Source organism: Geotrypetes seraphini, chromosome 12 (assembly GCF_902459505.1).
Source record: "Geotrypetes seraphini chromosome 12, aGeoSer1.1, whole genome shotgun sequence".
Taxonomy (NCBI): Eukaryota; Metazoa; Chordata; class Amphibia; order Gymnophiona; family Dermophiidae; genus Geotrypetes; species Geotrypetes seraphini.
The window spans coordinates 97,514,638-97,537,249 of record NC_047095.1 but is presented as its reverse complement, the minus strand read 5'-3'; the positions used below and the strand labels follow the sequence as shown (position 1 = coordinate 97,537,249).

The following is a 22,612-nucleotide window of genomic DNA, read 5'->3' as shown; positions in this document are numbered from 1 at the left end:
TCAATGTGATTTGCAAGGAGGTGTGCATCCAACTTGTATTTGAATCCCATAATGGAGGTTTCCGTCACTACCTCCTCCGGGAGAGCATTCCAAGCGTCCACCACTCACTGTGTAAAACGGAACTTTCTGACATTTGTCCTGGGCCTGTCGCCCCTCAATTTCAGTCTATGACCTCTCGTCCTAGTCACATTTGACAATGTCAAAAATGATGCTTCTTGCTCTATTTTAGTATTTTAAAAGTCTCTATCATATCCCCTCTCAGTCTTCTCTTCTCAAGGGTGAACAAGCTTAGTTTTCTGAGGTGTTCTTTGTAGCTCAAATTTCCCATACCTTTTACTAGCTTTGTGGCTCGCCTCTGCACCCTCTCCAGCAGGGTTATATCCTTCTTTAGGTAAGGAGACCAGTGTTGGGCACAGTACTCCAGGTGTGGTCTTACCATTGCTCTGTAAAGCGGCATTATGACGTCCGCCAATCTACTCGTAATACCCTTCTTTATCATGCCTGTTCGCTTTCTTTGCCGCCACTGCGCATTGCGCCTATGGCTTCAGGGTCCTGCCTATCAGTACCCCCAGGTCCCTTTCTTGTTCACTCTTGCTCAATGTCATACCTAATATTTTATAATCATGTTCCTTGCATTATAAAGTACTGAGGATGCCATCTCTCCCCAATCCCAGGTCCTAAAGTCTAAGACAGTAGCGTAAACTAGTGCTGCCCGATTCAAGAAAAAAAAAAAAAATTTTTGATTCGATTCAGCCTATTGAATTGGTTTTTCGATTCAACTTTCCTGCCCAATTGGGTGTGTTTTTTTCAAACATCCTGGTGGGTTTATTTTATAGCTTTTTCACCCCCCTTTGGCTTCTCCTAACCACATTGGCGCTGTGGTGTAAATAAAATAAAGAAACAAAAAGTGTAGTTACTTACCTGTAACGTAGGTTCTCCGTGGACAGCAGGATAGTCAGCCACATATGGGTGTTGTCCCAACAGCTCCCAATTTGTGGATAAGCTCTCCAATAGCTCAGAGAGATTTTATTATTATTTTATTTCTCTGAGCACGTGCAGTGCCCGGGCCCCACTGGGCATGTCCGAGCCCTACCCATTTCCCCCTGCTTCCCTCTAATCCCCAGAATGTTCCTAGCTGTGGCTTGGTCGGCCGTATGGGGAGGCGGGTAGGTTGTGTGGCTGACTATCCTGCTGTCCACCGAGAACCTACGTTACAGGTAAGTAACTACACTTTCTCATAGGACAAGCAGGATGAGTCAGCCACATATGGGTGACTCCCTAGCCGAGGGATGTACCGACTGGACCTGCACCTTAGCGCTCTGGTGCATCCCTCGCCTGACTGTGGAGGCCGAGCCGGGCAGGGTAATCAGGCGAAGCAGGTGAAGTTGTGGAAACAAGGTTCTTGATAAAGTGCTGTGTTAACTGAGCAATAATACTCACAGAACAGTGAAACTGGTCAATAACAATCAATGAACAGTGAGAAACCAACTGGTCAACAGTGACAATTCGTTGAGCAATAATATTCACAGAACAGTGAAACTGGTCAATAACAATCAATGAACAGTGAGAAACCAACTGGTCAACAGTGACAATTCGTACTTGCCTGTGACAATTCATACTTGCATATTCCACATTCAGTCTAGACAGGATTGCTGGAAGACCTACTTAATCAATATCTATAACACCCTACTTGATCAGTGTTTATCAATATTTATAATAATAATAATATTTTTTTAAAATAATTTTATTTTTTATATACCGTTATACCATAAGTTCAAAGTGGTTTACAATGAGAATAATGCAGTGATTACAGCAAGAGACATATGTTTACAACAAAATACATATGTTTGGAACAGGATACATAAGATACATGTTTGGAACAGGGCAGCTTGCAAGAAGATACATGCAATGAGAATACAGGATGTTTGTGACATGAAGCAAAATGTTTTGGGTCAGGTTATAGTACGAAATGGGTTCAGAACATGGTACAAGAGATCAAAGCTGTTTACAGGAAGATATTTACAATGTGAATAAGAGGGGATTACAGCAATATACGTCGAAAGGGGAAGGGTATTGGTAAAGAGGGCTTTCAGGGAGGAAAAATTGTCAGAGGGGGATAACTCAGGTAGCGTTAAAGAGACGTGTCTTCAGTGATTTTCTGAAGTCAGCGTATGATGTGGCCTCGAGTCTTAGTTTTGCTAGCCATATGTTCAGTTTAGCTGCCTGGAATGATAGAACATAAGAACATAAGAACATAAGAAGTTGCCTCCACTGGGTCAGACCAGAGGTCCATCCCGCCCAGCGGTCCGCTCCCGCGGCGGCCCATCAGGTCCGCGACCTGTGAAGTGGTTACTGACCACTTCTATAACCTACCTCAAGTTCTATCTGTACCCCTCTATCCCCTTATCCTCCAGGAACCTATCCAAACCTTCCTTGAACCCCTGTACAGAGTTCTGGCTTATCACCTCCTCCGGAAGCTTGTTCCATGTGTCCACCACCCTCTGGGTAAAAAAGAACTTCCTAGCATTTGTTCTAAACCTGTCCCCTTTCAATTTCTCCGAGTGACCCCTAGTGCTTGTGGCTCCCCACAGTTTGAAGAATCTAGGTCAGGGGTGCCTAATACATCGATCGCGATTGACCGGTAGCTCAGGAAGGCAACGTGAGTCGATCGCGGAGCCAATCCCGGGCTCCGTGATAGACTCGTGTTGCCGTCCTGATCTACCGGGCCGATCAGCCTTCCTCTCCAGTGTTCTCCCTAGGGCCTTTTAGCTGGGCGGTCCGCCCAGCTGTCATCTGCTGCTGAACATTAAAAAAAAACAAAAAAACACAGCTTGGAGATTTCAGCCCATAGCGAACTTATGCTCCGGGCTCTAACGTGTACGTGCCGGCTTCCCTTCTCGTCCCTCCGAAACCGGAAGTTATGTCGGGGGGGGGGATGGGAAGCCTGCACGCACATGTTGAGAGCCCTGAAGCAAGCATTCACTACGGGCTAAGGCGGGAGACAGGTTAGTGAAGCATTTGCTCTTCTTGCTGCCGGGTCCTGCCTACTTTCTATTTCCGCGAAGGCAGGACCCAGCAGCATTTCCCCCAATAGGTCGATTGTGATCTTGAGCCGATCAGCCTTCCTCTCACCGATGGCAGAATTGACGTCGGGGAGAGGAAAGCTGGTCGGCCGAAGCAGGGAGAGCTTGGGGCGGCATCGGCTTTCGGGCCTGTTATTGGTGGCGGTTTGGGTCCTGGTCCCCGATGGCAGTGACAATGGCTTGGGGGAGGGCTGCGAGAAAGAAAGAAAAAGGGCAAGCAGGGAGACAGAAGGAAAGAAGAGAAACAGAAAAAAAAGAAAGTAAGGGCAGGGAGAGAGGAAGGAAAAGTTGGGGGAGTGAATGAGGTCTGGAGGAGAGGAAGCATACAGGCTAAAAGAAGGGAAGAAAGATTGGATGCACAGTCAAAAGAAGAAAGTGCAACCAGAGACTCATGAAATCACCAGACAAGGTAGGAAAAATGATTTTATTTTAAATTTAGTGATCAAAATGTGTCTGAATTTATATCTGCTGTCTATATTTTACACTAAGTTCCCCTTTTACTAAACCGCAATAGAGGTTTTTAGCGCAGGGAGCCTAGGGCATCGAGAGCAGCGCTGGGCATTCAGCGCAGCTCCCTGCGCTAAAAACTGCTATTGTGGTTTAGTAAAAAGGGAGGGGGGGTATATTTGTCTATTTTTGTATGGTTGTTACTGATGTGATAGTGCATAGAGTCATCTGCTTTGACCTCTTTGAAAAACCCTGGAATAGGAATGATAATTAACATTTTCTATGCGTACAGTGTGCTTTGTGTTTTTTTTTTAAATTTTATTGTTGGTAGATCATTTTGACTTGGTCATTTTAAAAGTAGCTCGCAAGCTCAAAAAGTGTGGGTACCCTTGGTCTAGGTACTTCTTGTAGTGACATGATTTCAGTGATGGGTAATTAAAGAGGGTTGCTCTGCGAGAGGTCATATTCGGGTAGTTGGTGAAGAATTGGGAGGCGAGGTAAGTTGGTAGCATCCTGAAGATCGTTTTGTAGCTGATGCAGGCAAACTTGAAGAGTATTCTGGATTCTACTGGCAACCAGTGGAGTATTTGGAAGTATGGGGTGATATGTTCCCATTTTTTTAATCCGAAGATGAGTCGGACTGCAGTGTTTTGGATTAGTGTTTGTCAAGGCTATTCTAGTGGTTGCTGTCCCTCCCGGAAGGAAGAGCCACTTCCAAGACTGTTCGGCCGAATTCATTTGGAGCGTGGAATACTATGTCGAGGCAGTAGTGCTTGGTGAAGATGTGAATGGAGGACCAAGTGGCTGCATCGCAGATGTCCCCTATTGGTGTGTGGTGTAGATGAGCCATTATGGTGGCTATGGCTCTGAGCTGGTGGGTGTGGGCTCCCACCTGCAGTTGACGCTGCGCTCTTCTATAGGTGAAGGGGATGCATTTGGATATCCAACGCGAGAGCCTGCGTTTGGTGGCCAGCAGTCCTAGTCTGATTTGGTCATAGGAGACGAACAATTGAGGCTTGTCTGGTCTGTTGCATAGTCAGGGCCCACACACAATCCAGGAGGTGTCGCTGAGGTGGCTGTGTGCCTCCCTATGGGGGGATATAGAGTGCAGGGAGGCACGCTGAAGCTACCTTTGGCAAGAATCGGGGGTGGGTTCTGGATACCACCCTGTTCTCATGGAGGAATGTGTCGGGGGGTGATGGATCAGGGCTTAGATCTCAACAATACATCTGGCCGACGCGATAGAAGTCAGGGTTTTCCCGGCAAGGAATACAGGATCTGCCTCCCCCGAAGGTTTGAAGGGGTCAAGGTGAGCTGATGCGGCACCAAGTTGAGGTCCCATCCAGGCGGTGGTGGTCTGACCGGTGGGTGCAGATTGGACAGTCCCTTCATGAAATTTTTGTGATTACTGGATGCCTCGACACTGGTTTGTTGTCTAGGCCAGTGTGGTATGCCGCGATCGCACTTAGGTGGACCTTGATGGAAGTGGGTTTTAGGTCCCCCTGAGATAAGTTCAGGAGGTACTGCAGGATGTCTGGTATGGGGGAGTTGAAGGGGTCTCGCTGCATGTCTGTGCACCAGTAGCGGAACCTTCTCCATTTCAACCCATAGCATTTTCTGGTTGAAGGTCTTCTGGCTGTCATAAGAATGTGCTCCACGTCTTGTGGTAGGTTCATCCCCTCACCATCCATGCGGTCAGGGCTAAGGAACGCAGGTCGTTGTGGAGGGTAAGGCTCCCGTGTTGTGTTATGAGAACTGCACTGATCGGGAGGCGGAGAGGTGGGTGAACCGCTCTTCTTCGTCGCCGCTGGGTTGAGACACCACTCATAGGGATCCAGCTGGCGGCTGAGGCTTTCTGCCAGGTCGTTCTGCTCCCCCGGGAGGTAAGTTGCCTGGATGGGGTATTTAATAAGAACATAACATAAGAACATAAGCAATGCCTCTGCTGGGTCAGACCTGAGGTCCATCGCGCCCAGCAGTCCGCTCACGCGGCGGCCCAACAGGTCCAGGACCTGTGTAGTAAACCTCTATCTATACCCTTCTATCCCCTTTTCCAGCAGGAAATTGTCCAATCCTTTCTTAAACCCCAAAACTGTTCTCTGCCCTATAACGTCCTCTGGAAGCGCGTTCCAGGTGTCGACCACATGTTGGGTAAAGAAGAACTTCCTAGCATTCGTTTTGAATCTGTCCCCTTTCAACTTTTCCGAATGCCCTCTTGTTTTTTTATTTTCTGAAAGTTTGAAGAATCTGTCCCTCTCTACTCTCTCTATGCCTTTCATGATCTTGTAAGTCTCTATCATATCCCCTCTAAGTCTCCTCTTCTCCAGGGAAAAGAGACCCAGGTTCTCCAATCTCTCAGCGTATGAAAGGTTTTCCATCCCCTTAATCAGTCGTGTCGCTCTCCTCTGAACTCTCTCGAGTAACGCCATATCCTTCTTAAGGTACGGCGACCAGTACTGGACGCAGAACTCAAGATGCGGACGCACCATTGCCCGGTACAGCGGCAGGATAACTTCTTTCGTTCTGGTTGTAATACCCTTCTTGATTATACCTAGAATTCTATTCGCTCTCTTAGCAGCCGCTGCACACTGTGCCGTTGGCTTCATTGTCATGTCCACCATTACCCCCAAGTCCCTTTCCTGGGTACTCTCAGTCACTAACATCCCTCCCATCGTATAATTGTGCCTCGGGTTTCTGTTTCCCACATGCAATACTTTACACTTCTCAACATTGAACTTCATCTGCCATCTCTCAGCCCATTCCCCTAGTTTGTCCAAGTCCCTTTGCAATTCTTCGCATTCCTCCTTCGTCCGAGCTCCATTAAATAGTTTGGTGTCGTCCGCAAATTTTATTATCTCACACTTCGTTCCTGTTTCTAGATCATTTATGAATATATTAAAAAGCAGCGGCCCGAGCACTGAGCCCTGCGGAACACCACTCGTGACCTTCCTCCAGTCCGAGTAGTGGCCCTTCACTCCTACCCTCTGTTTCCTTCCCTCTAACCAGTTTCTGATCCATCTATGCACGTCTCCGTCCACCCCATGGTTCTTCAGTTTCCGGAGTAGACGTTCATGAGGCACCTTGTCAAAGGCTTTCTGGAAATCTAGGTATATGATGTCTATGGGGTCTCCTCTGTCCATCTGTTTGTTAATTCCCTCGAAGAAGTGCAATAAGTTAGTCAGGCACGATCTTCCCCTGCAGAAACCATGTTGGCTGGATATCAGAAGTTCGTTTTTTTCAAAATGTTCATCGATGTTTTCTTTTATCAGTGCTTCCGCCATTTTCCCCGGAACCGAGGTCAGACTCACCGGTCTATAGTTCCCCGGGTCACCTCTTGATCCCTTTTTAAAGATGGGCGTAACGTTGGCTATCTTCCAATCCTCCGGGATCACACCTGTTTTCAGAGATAGGTTGCAAATTTGCTGTAGTAGCTCCGCTATTTCCTCCTTTAGTTCCTTCAGAACCCTTGGATGGATTCCATCCGGACCTGGGGATTTGTCAGTTTTTAGTTTTTCTATCTGCCTGTACACATCATCGAGGCTCACTTCCATGGATGTTAACTTTTGTGCTTGATTTCCATTGAAGATTTGTTCGGGTTCCGGTATGTTGGTTGTGTCTTCGCTTGTAAATACAGACGAAAAGAACATGTTAAGTCTTTCCGCGACCTCTTTCTCTTCCTTCACCGCTCCCTTCCGGTCTCCGTCGTCCAGCGGTCCCACCTCCTCCCTAGCCGGCTGTTAGCCTTTAACATATCTAAAGAATGGTTTGAAATTTCGTGCTTCCCTGGCTAGTCTCTCTTCATACTCTCTTTTGGCTTTTCGAACCACACGGTGACATTCTTTTTGATACTTCCTGTGCTCTTTCAAGTTTCCCTCAGATTTGTCTTTTTTCCATTTTCTGAATGAATTTTTCTTATTGCCTATCGCTTCCTTCACTATTTTAGTTATCCACGCCGGGTCTTTTGTTCGACTCTTGTTGCACCCTTTTCTGAATCTGGGAATATACAGATTTTGTGCCTCGTTCACCGTGTCCTTGAAAAAGGACCAGGCATGTTCCACCGTCTGCCATTTTTTGGAAGTGTTCCTAAGTTTCTTCTTTACCATTCCCCTCATTGCTTCGTAGTTTCCCTTCCTGAAGTTAAAAGTTGTCGCTATGATTCTCTTTCCTTTCAGTATTTCAGTTGGTAAACTCCCACATGCGGCAAGCTTCCTTGCATAGCGAGGCTGACCCTGTCACTCCCTGCTTGTTGATGTAGTACATGGCCACCTGGTTTTCTGTTTGGGTGAGGACTGCCCTGCCTGTCACCCATTGTTTGAAGGTTTCGAGGGCATTCCCTATGGCCCTGAGCTCCAGTGGGTAGATATGGAGTGAGGACGCCTCGGCAGACAATATGTCCCCTGTGCGAAGATGGAGAAGGTGTTTCTCCCATCCATGTTTGGAGGCATCCATGGTGGCCACCAGCTGGTGAGGTGGTGGTCTGGTTTCCCTTTCGCTAAGTTAGCTCGGGCCGTTCACCAGTGAAGCGTCTTGTGTATGGGCTGGCGAATGGGTATCTGGGTGGTCAGAGGTTGGGTATACTGGTCTCAGTGACGTCTGAGGTGCCCTTTCAGGGATCTCATGTGTAGTCTGGTGTGCTGGACAACAAAGACCGCAGCCGCCATGTGGTCCATGAGACATAGGAGGGAGCGTGCTGACTATGAGCTGCTGGCAGGGATGCACTGGGCCAGGGATGTCATGGCGTCGATCTGGTAGTCCAGTAGGAAGGCCTTGGTCTGTGTGGTGTCAATGACTTCCCCGATGAACGATATCCCCTGGGAGGGTATCAGGTGGGATTTCTTGAAGTTGATGAGGAACCCCAGTTCTTGGAGGAGGGTTATGGTGGTTGTCGGGGCTGCCTGTGCCTCCCTTGGAGGGTGGGCCACTATTAGCCAGCTGTCGAGATAAGATAGGACGCACACCCCTTGAAGGCGAGGATGTACCATTGCCACGCACTTTGTGAACACTCTTGAAGCTGTTGAGAATCCAAAGGGTAAGGCCTTGTACTGGAAGTGTCTGTCTTGGCTTTAGAAGCGACGATGCCTCCTGTGGGCTGGGTGCATGGGCACGTGAGTATATGCATCCTGTAAGTCCAGGGATACTAGCTAATACTCGGGCTGTAACAGGGGCAAGACTGTACCCAGAGAGTGCATCTGGAATCGTTCCTTGTGTATGCACCTGTTGAGCTTGCAGAGATCCAGGATTGAGCGTTTGTCCTTGTCCATGGGGACGCGGGAGTTCTTGGAGTAAAAACCCCTTGGTGATCTCCTCTGTTCGGCACCGCCTCTATTGATTCTGCCGAAGCAGGTCCTCTCCTTGCTGCAGGAAAATTGGGTTGGGAGTGGAGACGAATTCGGAATCCCTGCTTGATGATGCTGAGGACACACTGGTCAATGGTGATCCTGGGCCAAGCCTTCGCAGACAATCTGATCCTGCTGGGCCGGATGGTGGTCAAGGTTCTGTTTTTGTTTTGGGGAGCGGGCTGCCCTTGGATGCCCCTGCCCCTCGGACGATGCTTGTTTGCGTAGCAGTTATGTTACTGTTGCGAGCGCTGGGGCACAGACTGCTGCAGCCAGTGTGGACTGGCTTGGTGGTGAGCTGGAGTCCCTGTTTTATTTTATTTATTTATTTTCTCTCAATGGCCTCCTGATAAATCCGCATCTGGAACTGGAGCTCAGCAATTTGTGCGCTCAGCATTGCGCCCTCAAAGGTCTTTTTCCCTGTGGAATCCAGGGTTTTTCAGGTCCTTCCCTGATGGGGTGTTGGAGGGGGGGGGGGGTCGTGCTGCCCTGTTTCTCTTAAGCGCCAAGGCTACCGCAATGTCCATGTATGGCTGCTGCGGGTTGTTGAACCCCTGGGCCGGAAAGATCTGGTACTTCAGTCCCAGTCTCCTTGATGTTGGTTGCCCTGAAGAGGGAGTCTGCCAAATCTCGTCTCTACAGTCCAGGAGGTTCTTGTGGACTGGAATCGCCACCGCCTGCCTGAAGTAGTTCAGGCATTGTAGTAATCTGTCTTGGGTACTGGTGGTCCACCCACGTGGATCTTGAGAAAGGCTGTGAGTTTCTGGAGGAACTTGGGGTGAGTCCTCGTTTGTGGGGTTTTTTTTATATAGTTATTTATTTATTTATTTTTGTGGGTGGTGACTCGGGGCGTGGCTGGAGGCTGGTATGTTGCTTGTTCCTCCATTGCTTGGGTGCATGGCATGCCGCTTGAACGTGCCATGTTGTTGTGCATGGCTCCCTCTGAAGGGGGGCATTGGGGGGAGTATTGCCCGCTGAGAGAGGAGTTGGGTCAGCAGGAGGATTAACTATTGCTGCTGGTCCCACCCCTGGTGGTTCGCAGGTTCATGTGCTCCTCCCCTTGACTGGTTGGGTGGCTCCATGTACCCCGCCGACCTTCTCTGTCCTTCTTGAGAGGGGGGGAGAGCCTGCAGAGAGGGGGAAGGATGCACCCATTCATCTGTGCCAGTGCCAGTGCTCCTGGCTGCGTTTCCCACTGTGCCTGGAGGCAGAGAAAGAGGAGTGATGAAGCCTCCTGTGTGGGCTTCTCCTGCCTATTGTATATTAAACTGTACAGCATTGCATATGCCTTTCAGTGCTATAGAAATCATAAATAGTAGCAGAGTCCCTCTTGCTGGCTGTGAGCTGTGGAAAAACAGGTATCTGAAGTGCAGTGAACAGCTCTTTAGGCTGAGGAGTTTCAAACCCCCACCTTTTGGGAGGGGTGGTCTGACATGCTGCATCACTGATGACATCAGCACCACTCTTTGTGAAAAGTTTCCCGGGACTGCCTCTGTTGCTGGGGAGGAAGGAAAAGCCTGTGTTGAAATTGGTTGCCAGCGGTTTCCATCATGGCTGGTTGCTGAGACAGGGAGGAGAGACATTTCTAGGATAGCTTACCCAGTGCCCTGCCCAGTCCGAGTTTAATGAGCTTAATGTGAAAGGCTAATGTGAAAGGCAGACTCCTCGTTCCCGACATGAGGGGGGAGGGGGGAGAGGTCTGCACTGCAGACTCTGCAGGACCCCAAGAGGGAAAGAAGCATCGTGTTTATTTATTTATTTATTTATTTATTTTCAGAATGGGGGGAGATTGCAGGGAGGAGGGACACCCACTGCCCTGTACAAGCTGAACTCTGGAGCAGCATGTATCCTGCTGGTGGGAGAGGTCTGCAGGTCCCCCAGAGGGAAAGAAGCATGGGAGTTTCTTTCTCCTTATGTTCAGATTGGGAGAAGGGCGGGGCAGAGCCCTTGGGGCTGCAAAAGATTATCAGAAGTTTTCCCAAAAGCAAGCAGATAGGACTTACCTTTGGGGCTGGAGGGGGAACTCCGATCGGCTGCCTGCAGGGGCTGGCTGTACACGGCAGCATGCAGGGACTCCGGGAGAGATTTTTCAGTCTGGAGAGCGAAAACCCCGATCTGCTGCCTGCAGGGGCTGGCTTTACATGGCAGCATGCAGGGACTCCGATCTCTCAGTCTGAAGGGCGAAAACACCAATCTGCTGCCTGCAGGGGCAGGCTTTATGCGGCAGGATGCAGGGACTCCGGGAGAAATCTCTCAGTCTAGACGGCGAAAACCCCGATCTGCTGCCTACAGGGGCTGGCTTTACGCGGCAGCATGCAGGGACTCCGGGAGAGATTTCTCGGTCTGGCAAGACCCCTATCGGCTGCCTGCAGGGGCTGGCTATACGCGGCAGCATGCAGGGACTCCGGGAGAGATTTCTCTGCTGGGCCGAGTGCAGGCGGGAGGATTAGCTGAGCCAGGGCATCCTGGAGGCTCCTCACCGCTGTAGCTTGTAGATCCCCCCACTGCTGCATTCCGATGAGGATGGCTGCTGGAGGAAGATTCTCGGGCCTCACTTCTCTTCATGAAGTCTCTCAGTGCCCTCTTTCTTAGCTTGCGTGCACGTGGAGACAGGCGGGCACAATGCAAGCACCAAGCAGCGGACGCACAATTCATGAGGATCCAGTGTACTCATCCTTTTTCTGCATCCCGGACATTTCTTTGATGTTTCTGGCATCTTCAAGATGGTAAGTAGAAAAAGTCTTGATGGTAGAAAAGTTGTAATGGAGAGCTGTAGAAAATCTGACCAATAGGAACGGGCAGAGACTAAAGACTGGGGATTAGGGGGAAATGGGTAGGGCTCGGGCATGCCCAGTGGGGCCCGGGCACTGCACATGCTCAGAGAAAAAAAAAAAAAATCTCTCTGAGCTATTGGAGAGCTTATCCGCAAATTGGGAACTGTTGGGACAACAACCATATGTGGCTGACTTATCCTGCTTGTCCTAGGAGAAAGGACTTTTCCTCTCTCTGTTAAATCCTAGCTCATGTTTGCAGTCTAACACCAGCTCTGGCAGGATTCACATTTCAAATCTGACATATTGTAATCACAAAACAGAAAATAAAATTAGTTTTTCTACCTTTTGTTGTCTGGTTATTTTTCAAATCTTGTTGGTCCAAGGCTCTGGTTGTCTTCTGATAACTTGCTTGTCAGGGTCTCCTTCTTCCTTCTTTCTGCATGCTAACCATCCATCTGCCATTTCTGTCCTCCCCATTTCTCTTCCCTCCCCAGGAGGTCTGGCATCTTTCCTTTTTTCGTCTCCCTCCACAGATCTATCTTTTCTTAACTACCCTTTCATCCAGCATCTCTCCCTCCTTCCCCACCACCCCAGGGTCTACCATCTCTCCCTTTCTTTTCCCAACTGTCCTCCCTCCACACCATCCCTTGTGTCCAACTTCTCTCCCTTTCTGTTCCTTCCCTCCCTAAAAACCTCTTCTCTATTTTCAGACCCATTATTTCTTCCCATCCAAAGTCCGGCATATGTGCGTCTCTTTAAACCCCCCATTCCCTCCATGTACTTCTACACCAGGGCCCCCCTCCCTGAAGACCTGTCCCCCCTTAAAGGTCTGCATCTCACCCCTGAAAGCCTGTCCCCCCCGAAGGCCTGCACCCCCCCCCGAAGGCCTGTCCCCCCCTTGAAGGCCTGTCTCTCCTTTGAAGGCCTGCTTGCCTGTCCTCCCTTGAAGGCTTGCCTGTCCCCCCCCATTGAAGGCCTGTCCCTCCCTTGAAAGCCTGCCTCCTATGGATAAATGAGAAGCAACTCGCAGGTGATACTGTAACCAAGAACATTATCTGTGAGAAGGTAAAGGTCTTGCACACTGACCTTATAAGTAAACTGCCAGATACGTCAACAGAAAATGAAGAAGGCTTCAAGGTGAACAGGGGATCCACTCTTCTTCTTAGACATTTTATTGTGTTGATAGTATATATGAGATGAAAGAGTGCCAAGGTGCTGCCTGCCCAGTTTGACATTGTTTCAGTGCCATTATAATCCAAAATATTATATTGTTCAATAAAATCTAAGAGTTGATCATAAATAAGTCACAAACAAGCCAGTGAGATCCTCAAAGATCTTGCCATAGAGAGATTTATTAAAGTACCCAGTAGGCAGCTGATGCCAATATAAGGGGTAGCCAATTAACCAGTTTGTATTCATCTGGTGGTACTCTTGCATAAACCAGTCTCTCGAAGCTCAGATCAGTGAAATTATCAAAGATCTTACTGATTACTTGGGGTTTTCTCATAAGAGCCAATTTAGCAGTCATTCCTCTGGTTGTCCCCTACCACTAAGACAAACCCAGCTCAGTTCAGTAGCAACCTAATCTTTGGTAATGAGTTCATAAAGGTCAAATATCTCAATTGGTCTATAAGTGGATGGAGAAGAAACACTTCATTAAAAAAATATTATACAGATACTCACATTTATTTCTCATTGTTAGGTACCTCCAGAATCAAAATGCACCCAGAGCTGTCCTCCTGGCCTCAGGAAATCAACCAGTAAAGAGAAGCCTTTCTGCTGCTATGTCTGTATTCCATGTACAGATGGAGAGATCTCCAGCCAAAGCGGTGAGTGGTATGTAACATGTTAATAGCCTATGGATAGAAATACATATTGGGCCTGATTCTCAAAACGGTGTATACAACAGCAAAAAGGAAAATACAACTCCACGTATAATGGAACAGAAGTTTAAGTTTAAGTTTAAGTTTATTAGGATTTTATATACCGCCTATCAAGGTTATCTAAGCGGTTTTTACAATCAGGTACTCAAGAAGTGGGGAAGGGACTTTGCACATCAGCCTCCAGAACAATTCATTTATTAAAAATGCATTAACTCTTTGAACATATACATAAAATCATGTGAGCCAAATAAAGATTCTTTAGTCCTTTTTAGCTGGACCCCAGCACAGTCCATGTTTTGGCTTCTGAAAAAAGCCTTCCTCAGGGGTATGCTTGTAATCCAGTAGATGGTGCTGATGTACTGGAAATCTAAAAAGGAAGGCTCTTGGCTTGTGTAAAAGAGTCACAGAAAACAAAATATTCAGTTCCAAGCACTGCGGAGGAGTTCACATGTAGGTAGCTACCCACAGTCACATACATGCAGAGCAGATATATGGGTACTTACAGCATGGTGGATTTGAAAAGGAAAACCTGCCATGGACAGAGCTGAGTACCTTTTGATCTTTTGTGCTTGGTGCTATTTATATCCTTAGTGCTTGAGTTTTCTCCTAAATAGCCTGATTTTCAATAAGGAGCGGAGTTTTTCTAGTCCCATGAATTTCAACTGAGGTCTTTTTCTCCACTTCTTTTCTTTTGTCATTTTTTTCTGTTTTTGTGTTTGGCAGTAGGGCTATATTTTTGTAGCTTGAACTGAATATAGCTGGCTAACTGGTAGAATTTCAGGAACCAATTATCTTTAAAATAGCTAAGTGTGTATAGTTAATTGAGTGGGCGATTTCAATTACCCCAATACTAACTGGTTAAATGTTACATCAGTGAGTGCTAGGAGGTAAAATTCCTAGACATCATAAATGACTGCTTCTTGGAGCAACTGGTCCAGGAACAAACAAGAGGGGGAGCTATTTTAGATATGGTCATTAATGGAATGCAAGGCATAGTACAGGAGGTAACTATGTTGGAACCACTGGAAACAGTGATCATAGCGTGATCAAATTTGAGCTGATACTTGGAGTGACATCACAAAAGAAATCTACTGTAGAGACATTTAGGACTCCTTTTACTAAGGTGTGCTAGCGTTTTTAGCGTGCACTGCATTACCGTGCATACTAACCCCACACTACGCCAAAAACTAACACCAGCTCAATGCTGGCATTAGCGTCTAGCGCATGCAGTAATTTAGCGTGCGCTAAGCATGAGCTAAAACCGTTAGCGCAGCTTAGTAAAAGGAGCCCTTAATTTTTGAAACGGTGACTATGATAAAATTAGGAAACTGATTATAAAGAAGCCAAAATAATCAGTTGCAAAGATTATTACTGTAAACCAGGTGTGGATGTTATTTAAAAATACCTTCGTGGAAGCCCAGACCAGATGTATTCCATGTACATTAACAAAGGTGGAAAGAAGAGGAAATGAGATGTGAAAGAAGCTAATTGAGCCAAAAAAATATCCTTTAAAGAATGGAAAAAGGATCCTAATGAAGAAAATAAGAAGATACATAACCACTGGCAAGTTAGATGAAAAGCATTGATTAAGAAAGAATATGAAGAGAAACTTGCCAAAGAGGCTAAAACTCATAACAATTATTTTAAGTATGTCAGAAGCAGAATGCTTGTGAGGGAATCTATTGGACCATTGGATGATAAAGGAGTAATAGGGGCACTCAAGGAGGATAAGGCCATAGCAGAGAGATTGAATGAATGCTTTGCTTTGGTCTTTACAGAAGAAGATATAAGAGATCTACCTGAACCAGAAATAGTTTTTAAGGGTTATGATGTGGAATAACTGAAATAAATCTTGATGAATCTAGAAGATGTACTAAGCCAAATCAACAAGTTAAAAAGTCACCTGGACTGGATGGTATGCATCCCAGAGTATTAAAAGAAGTTAAACATAAAATTGCTGGCCTATTATTAGTGATCTGTAACCTGTTGTAGTACCTGATAGATGGGTACAATGATTGTTACAATAATAAAAAATAAAATTGTGGAACACATAGACAAGCGGCTCCGGCTGCAGGGGAGAGCGTTCGGCTGTGTTCTAGCCTGGTGAAGTACGCGTGCCACCAGTTTCCTTACCGGGGAGAGGCCAGTATGGGCGTTGCAAGGGTGAAGGCCCCGCCACCACCTTGCTCACAATACTGTGCCTTTAACGCTCGTCGCTTAGTACCTTACTGTAGTTGAAAAGATGGATGTGAAGGAGAGAAAAACAGCAAATAGATAAGGTGGCCCTGGATACATAGTTAAGAGCACAGACAGAAGGAAGTGCAACCAGAGACTGGGAAAAGATGGTTTGAAAACCAAAATCACCATACAACAAAAGAGAGCGGACCGGGAGGCAGAGGGGAGAAAGGAAGCCGGGCCTGCAAGGGAGAAGCAGAGAGGCAGAAGCCAGAAATGAGGGGCAGAAGCCTGATCTAGGTAGCGGCGAGAGGAAGCTCCGCCCACCCCCACCGCGTCAGAGTTTGTCTCGGCACCCAGGCTCCCCCTTAAAAGGAAGGGAGCCGGAGCACGAGGCAGACTGCGGCGGCGTTTCTACTTACTTTTTGGGCTTTTTTTCTTGCTGTAGGAGAGTGGACCGGGAAGCAGAGGGGAGAAAGGAAGCCGGGCCTGCAAGGGAGAAGAAGAGGGGCGGAAGCCAGAAAGGAGGGGCGGAAGCCTGATTGGGGTAGCGGCGAGAGGAAGCTCCGCCCACCCCCACTACATCAGAGGTCATCTCGGCGCCCGGGCTCCCCCTTAAAAGGAAGGGAGCCAACGGCGCGTGGCCATTTGGCGCACGGCGAAGGTGAGCGGCAAAGAAGCTCGCCTTAGCGAGAGCGCCTTTGCGAAGGAGTCTTGGAAGGAGCCAGGAACCCAGGCAGCCCAGCAGCAAATTCTAACTTCTAACTCAAAAAAAAAAAAGTTACTTTTCTTCTTTTCTCATTCTTCTCTTCTCTCTCTATTCTTTCAGCTAGCTGCACGCCGAGCACCACTCCTACACACCAAGGGACTTCAGGTACGAGAAAGGAGAAATGGAGGCTACAGGAACCCAGCATAGTTTTCCAGTATACTGCACCGGGTGTCATATATATGACTACTTCTCCTCCGGGAGGCAGACGTACATATGCGGTCGATGTCAGGAACTGGATAGCCTGAAGAAGGAGGTTGGGAGACTGCAGGTGAAGGTCCAGGAGCTGGAGGGACTCCGCACCGTAGAGGAACCAGGCTGGGCAACTGAGGATGCCACCAGAGAGTGCCACATCAATGAGCAGGTTAGAGAGTTCGAGAGATTCATTGAGGAGGCCTGCAGGATGGTGGAGGCACAGGATCACCAACAAATCGGAAGGGAACCAACAGTTGGAAGACGGAATCCACCAGATGCCGGGGAACAGGAACCAATATATGGAAGACACATTCTACCAGATTCCAGAAGGGAAGGACAGATTCTACCAGATTCTAGGAGGGAAGGACGGATTCCAACAGGGCCCTGCGGAGGAACTGAGCAGACAGAGGAGGCAGAGCCCCATCAGAATCCGGAGGAAGGATTGGCGGATCGAGTCACTGATATAGACCTGAGACCCAGGAGGAAACTTGAGAAAGAGGAAATCCGCAATCGTAGTGGGAGACTCAATCCTTAGAGAGGTGGACAGTCACATAGCAGGATGCAGAGATGACCGACTAGTGACATGTCTCCCAGGGGCGAGAACTAAGGACATCACAGACAGAATCGAGAGAATCCTGGAAGGAGCTGAGACAGAGGAAACAGCAGTGATAATCCACGTTGGAACCAACGACATCAGCAGAAGGAACTACAACAGGACAACACTGACCGAGCAGTTCAAGATACTGGGGAGGAAACTGAAGCTGAGGATAGCCTTCTCAGAGATCTTGCCAGTACCGAGGGCGGATGCAAGGAGGCAGACCGAGCTGCAAGCAATTAACGGTTGGTTGAGGAGGTGGTGCAAAGAGGAAGGTTTTCACTTTGTACAGAACTGGACAACTTTCCTGGGAAAGAACAAGCTCTACAGGAGGGACGGACTGCACTGAACACTGATGGGATGAGAAGGCTGGCACACAACATCCAGAACAACATAGACATGGCTTTAAACTGAGGAAAAGGGGAAAGCCGATAGTCAATCTGACATCGACATATCGGACTAATGTATCAAACAAGGATACTGGACCAGGAAAAGGCGATAGAGGGATCGAGACTGAGTGGACTTTTGTTGATAAAAAATCCAAGGACGCAAAGCAGGGGCCCAGGGAACTAATGAAACCAAAGAGCAGGAAATGGAGGAAACAGCCGGAAGGACATCCAAAAATGGGGAAGCAGGCTGAGGACGAGATAGACACACCACAGGAGGGAGATGAGGACGAAATAGACAAACCACAGGAGGAGGATCAACAAAGCGAGACCCGGGGACTTGCAGCCCATGAGGGGGTAGGCAGGAACATCAAACCACGAGGAAAACCAACAAGGAAGGTAAACAACCGGGACTTAAATTGCCTATACACTAATGCTAGGGGCCTAAGAGCCAAAATGGGAGAGCTAGAAGTCATAGCCAGAAAGAAGGACATAGACATAATTGGAGTCACTGAAAATGGTGGTCCGAGGACAACAAATGGGATGTGGTCATACCAGGGTACAAACATTACAGGAGAGACAGGACATACAAGAAGGGTGGAGGAATAGCGCTATACATAAAGGACTCCATTCCTTCAACCAGGATGGAAACAGCAATAGGGGCAGACAACTTGGAATCACTATGGGTTAAGCTACCAGGAGGAAATGGAGCAGACATAAAATTGGGACTGTACTATCGCCCACCAGGACAACCGGAAGCAAACGACCAGGACCTGGAGGCTGGATTAAGGCAGGTATGCAAAAGCGGAAGTGTGGTGGTGATGGGGGATTTCAACTACCCTGGCATAGACTGGAGTATTGGACACTCAAAGTGCACAAGAGAAACAAAATTCCTGGAGGCTATAAGGGACTTCTTCTTGGAACAGCTGGTCATGGAACCAACAAGAGGAGATGCCACTCTTGACCTAATCCTCAGCGGGCTAGGGGAACCCGCAAAGGAGGTGGTAGTATTAGCGCCATTAGGAAACAGCGATCACAACATGATCCAGTGCAAGCTAGAAATAGGAACACCAAAAGTGAAGAGAACCACAATGACAGCACTCAATTACAGAAAAGGGAACTACAAGGCCATGAGGAAAATGGTGGGAAAGAAACTCAGCAGCAGCTCAGGGAAGATGGAGACCGTAGAAAAAGCCTGGTCCCTGCTCAAGGGCACGGTGCACAAAGCACAGAACCTGTACGTCCCCAGGTTTAGGAAAGGGTGCAAAAAGAACCGAACAAAAAATCCGGTGTGGATAACAAATGCAGTGAAAAAGGCGATAAGTGACAAGAAAGCATCGTTCAGAAAATGGAAAAAGGACCAAACCAAGGATAACCAGAATGAGCACAAAAGGCACTAAAAGGAATGTCACCGAGTGGTAAGGAAAGCAAAAAGAGAATATGAGGAGAGACTGGCAGAGAAAGCAGGAAACTTCAAACCATTCTTCAAGTATGTGAAGGGGAGACAACCGTCCAGGGAGGAAGTGGGACCCTTGGATGATGGAGACAGGAAGGGAGTGGTAGAGGAGGAAAGAGAGATAGCTGATAGGTTAAACAAGTTCTTCTCATCAGTCTTCACGAGAGAGGACACATCCAATATTCCAGAACCCGAGGAGATCTTAAATGGAGACCGGGATGGGAAGCTGGTCAAACTAGAGGTAAGCCGGGAGGATGTCCTCCGTCAGATAGACAGACTAAAGAGCGACAAATTACCAGGTCCGGACGGCATCCACCCAAGAGTACTAAAAGAGCTGAGAAACGAAATAGCAGAAACATTTCGCCAAATATGTAACCTTTCCTTAGAAACAGGGGAGATCCCAGAGGACTGGAAAATAGCAAATGTCACACCCATCTTCAAGAAGGGTCAAGGGGTGACCCGGGAAACTACAGGCCGGTGAGTTTGACCTCGATTCCGGGAAAGATGATGGAAGCACTGATTAAGGATACCATCTGCGATCACATAGAAAAAAATGGGCAGCTGAAGGCAAGGGAAGGTCATGCCTCACGAACTTGATGTCCTTCTTTGAGGAAATAAACAGCCTAATGGATAAAGGGGAACCCATAGACATCATTTACCTTGACTTCCAAAAAGCCTTTGACAAGGTACCCCACAAATAGCTGCTTAAGAAGCTGTGGAACCATGGGTCAAACACTGGCTGGCAGGCAGGAAACAAAGGGTTGGAGTAAAGGACCATTACTCAGAATGGCAATGGGTCACGAGTGGAGTCCCACAGGGGTCAGTGCTGGGACTGCTCCTGTTCAATATATTTATTAACGACTTAGAGACAGGGACAAACTGTGAGGTTATTAAATTTGCGGACGACACCAAACTCTACAGCAGGGTTAGAACCACGGAAGACTGTGAAGACCTGCAAAGGGACTTAACGAGGTTGGAGGTCTGGGCAAGAAAATGGCAAATGAGTTTTAACATTGAGAAATGCACAGTCATGCATGTAGGGAAAAAGAACCCGATGTTCAACTATAAAATGGGGGGATCATTGCTATGGGTGAGCAACCTTGAAAGAGACCTGGGGGTGATGGTGGACACAACATTGAAAGCATCAGCACAGTGTGCGAGAGCCTCAAAGAAAGCGAACAGAATGTTGGGTATCATCAAAAAGGGTATCACGACAAGGATGAAGGAAGTCATTTTGCCGCTGTATCGGGCAATTGTGCGCCCACATCTGGAGTACTGTGTCCAGTACTGGTCGCCGTACCTCAAAAAGGACATGGCGGTACTTGAGGGAGTCCAGAGAAGAGCGACAAAACTGATAAAAGGTATGGAAAACTTCTCATACGCTGACAGATTGGAAATGCTGGGGCTATTCTCCCTGGAAAAATGGAGACTTAGAGGAGACATGATAGAAACCTTCAAAATCATGAAGGGCATAGAGAAGGTAGACAGGGACAAATTCTTCAGGCTGTGGGGAGCCACAAGTACAAGGGGCCACTCGGAGAAATTGAAAAAGGACAGGTTTAGAACAAATGCTAGAAAGTTCTTTTTCACTCAGAGGGTGGGGGACACATGGTACGCACTCCCGGAGGCTGTGATAGGCCAGAGCTCGCTACAGGGGTTCAAGGAGGGTCTAGATAGGTTCCTAAAAGAAAAGGGGATTGAGGGGTACAGATAGAAGTAGAGGTAGGTTATAAGAATAGTCAGAAACCACTTCACAGGTCATGAACCTGATGGGCTGCCGCGGGAGCGGACCGCTGGACACGATGGACCTCTGGTCTGACCCAGTGAAGGCAACTTCTTATGTTCTTAATGGGACAGGACCAGCATGGGTTCAGTCAAGGGAGATCATGCCTTACCAATTTGCTTGACTTTTTTGAAGTTATGAATAAACTTGTAAATAAAGGTGAGTTGGTTGATGTGGTGTATCTAGATTTTAAGAAAGTTTTTGACAAAGTTCCTCATGAGAAGCTCCTGAGAAAATTAAAGAGGCCTGGGATAGTTGGCAAAGTTCAGTTGTGGATTAGGAATCCTGAGTGATATAGAACAGGTATTAGTGGATTGATTTTTTTCACTGTCAAAAATTACAAAGACTAGTGGACACTTGAAGTTACAAGGAAATACTTTTAAAACCAATAGGAGGAAATATTTTTTCACTCAGAGAATAGTTAAGATCTGGAATGTGTTGTCAGAGGTTGTGTGACAAGAGCAGATAGCATAGCTGATATTAAGAAAGGTTTGGACAATTTCCTGGAGGAAAAGTCCATAGTCTGTTATTGAGACAGACATGGGGGAAGCCACTGCTTGCCCTGAATCATGAAGGCAGCTGCTCACCTTTACCGTCTTTTAATAATGATAACGCAACAACAACTCATATGCTATATCATATAAATGTTTAATTAAGAAATCAAAAAGTCAGCTAACATGATTGGCATCAATAAAATGAATATACAGCTATGTGACTAAGGAAGAAATCAGCCAGAGATTAGTAGTATGTGCCGACTCAGTTCCCTCTGAGTCCATTTCCTTATTCTTGGCCTTTTATCCCTTTAGTCTGGAATGTCAAGGTCTTATTCTGATTGAAGGTTACATTTTTAAATCAGTGATTGGTTGTTTTACAGGTAACTTTGGTTCAGTACATGACTTTCGGGTATATCTCTCAAGACAGAGCATCCTTGGTGCTACTCCCAGACCATCTGGACATGGGCCCCTCCCTTCTGTGTGACCTCTCGTTCTGCTTTTTGGATATTGTGGTTATCAGTACTTTCTGCATGCTGTGTGCTCAGGACATATGAGTTATTCAGTTATTCTTAGCCACTGCCCTGTGGTTATCTTTCCAGAACAGGTCATGCTGACCTGCTGTAGTTGTTTATTTTTGTGACCAGTGGTTCTTCTTGGAATTTTCCACAGCAGCTGTCTGCATGCTGTTAATAGTTCATGCAGTTTTGTGTGTCAGAGATGAAATCTTTAAAATCCATTTTGTACTTAGCAGTGGCATACCTAGCATATATGACACCCGAGGCCCATCATTTTTTGACCCCCCCATCTGTATGAAAAACATGATTTTTAGTAACAAGCCACACGTCACACATGAGTACCTAGGAAAAGGCGGCATCTTACATACTGCAGTGAGCAGTACATCCAAACACCCATTGTAAAACTAAACAAGCCAGACTAGTACAGATCAATCCTATACAGTCAATCCTAAAAGAAAACCATGTCTTTTCGAACACAGCAAACACCTCCGCCTATTATGTGATCACAAACTAACCTCTCCCCCTTTTACAAAACTGTAGTGTGGTTTTTAGCCATGGTGATAACAGCTCAGATGCAACGTTAAAAAACGCTCTACAGTTTTGTAAATGGGGAGATAGAATAAAAATATATAGACAAAGGTTAAACTGAAGCACCAAGAAGCTGGACTCTGCATACAATGCAACATCACAGAAACAGCGATGCATCTCCCCTAAAGCAAAAAAA

The 22,612-nt window shown here is 47.2% G+C and overlaps 1 protein-coding gene across 1 annotated transcript in view; it reads left to right on the top strand.

Annotated features, from left to right (window-relative positions):
• The window catches only part of LOC117346147 (vomeronasal type-2 receptor 26-like), a 74,308-nt gene that overhangs the window by 19,843 nt on the left and 31,853 nt on the right, over window positions 1-22,612 (top strand). Inside the window, exon 3 of the mRNA XM_033915550.1 lies at window positions 13,343-13,469. Coding sequence (XP_033771441.1) covers window positions 13,343-13,469 — 127 coding nt within the window. The remainder of the gene's footprint in view (window positions 1-13,342; window positions 13,470-22,612) is intronic.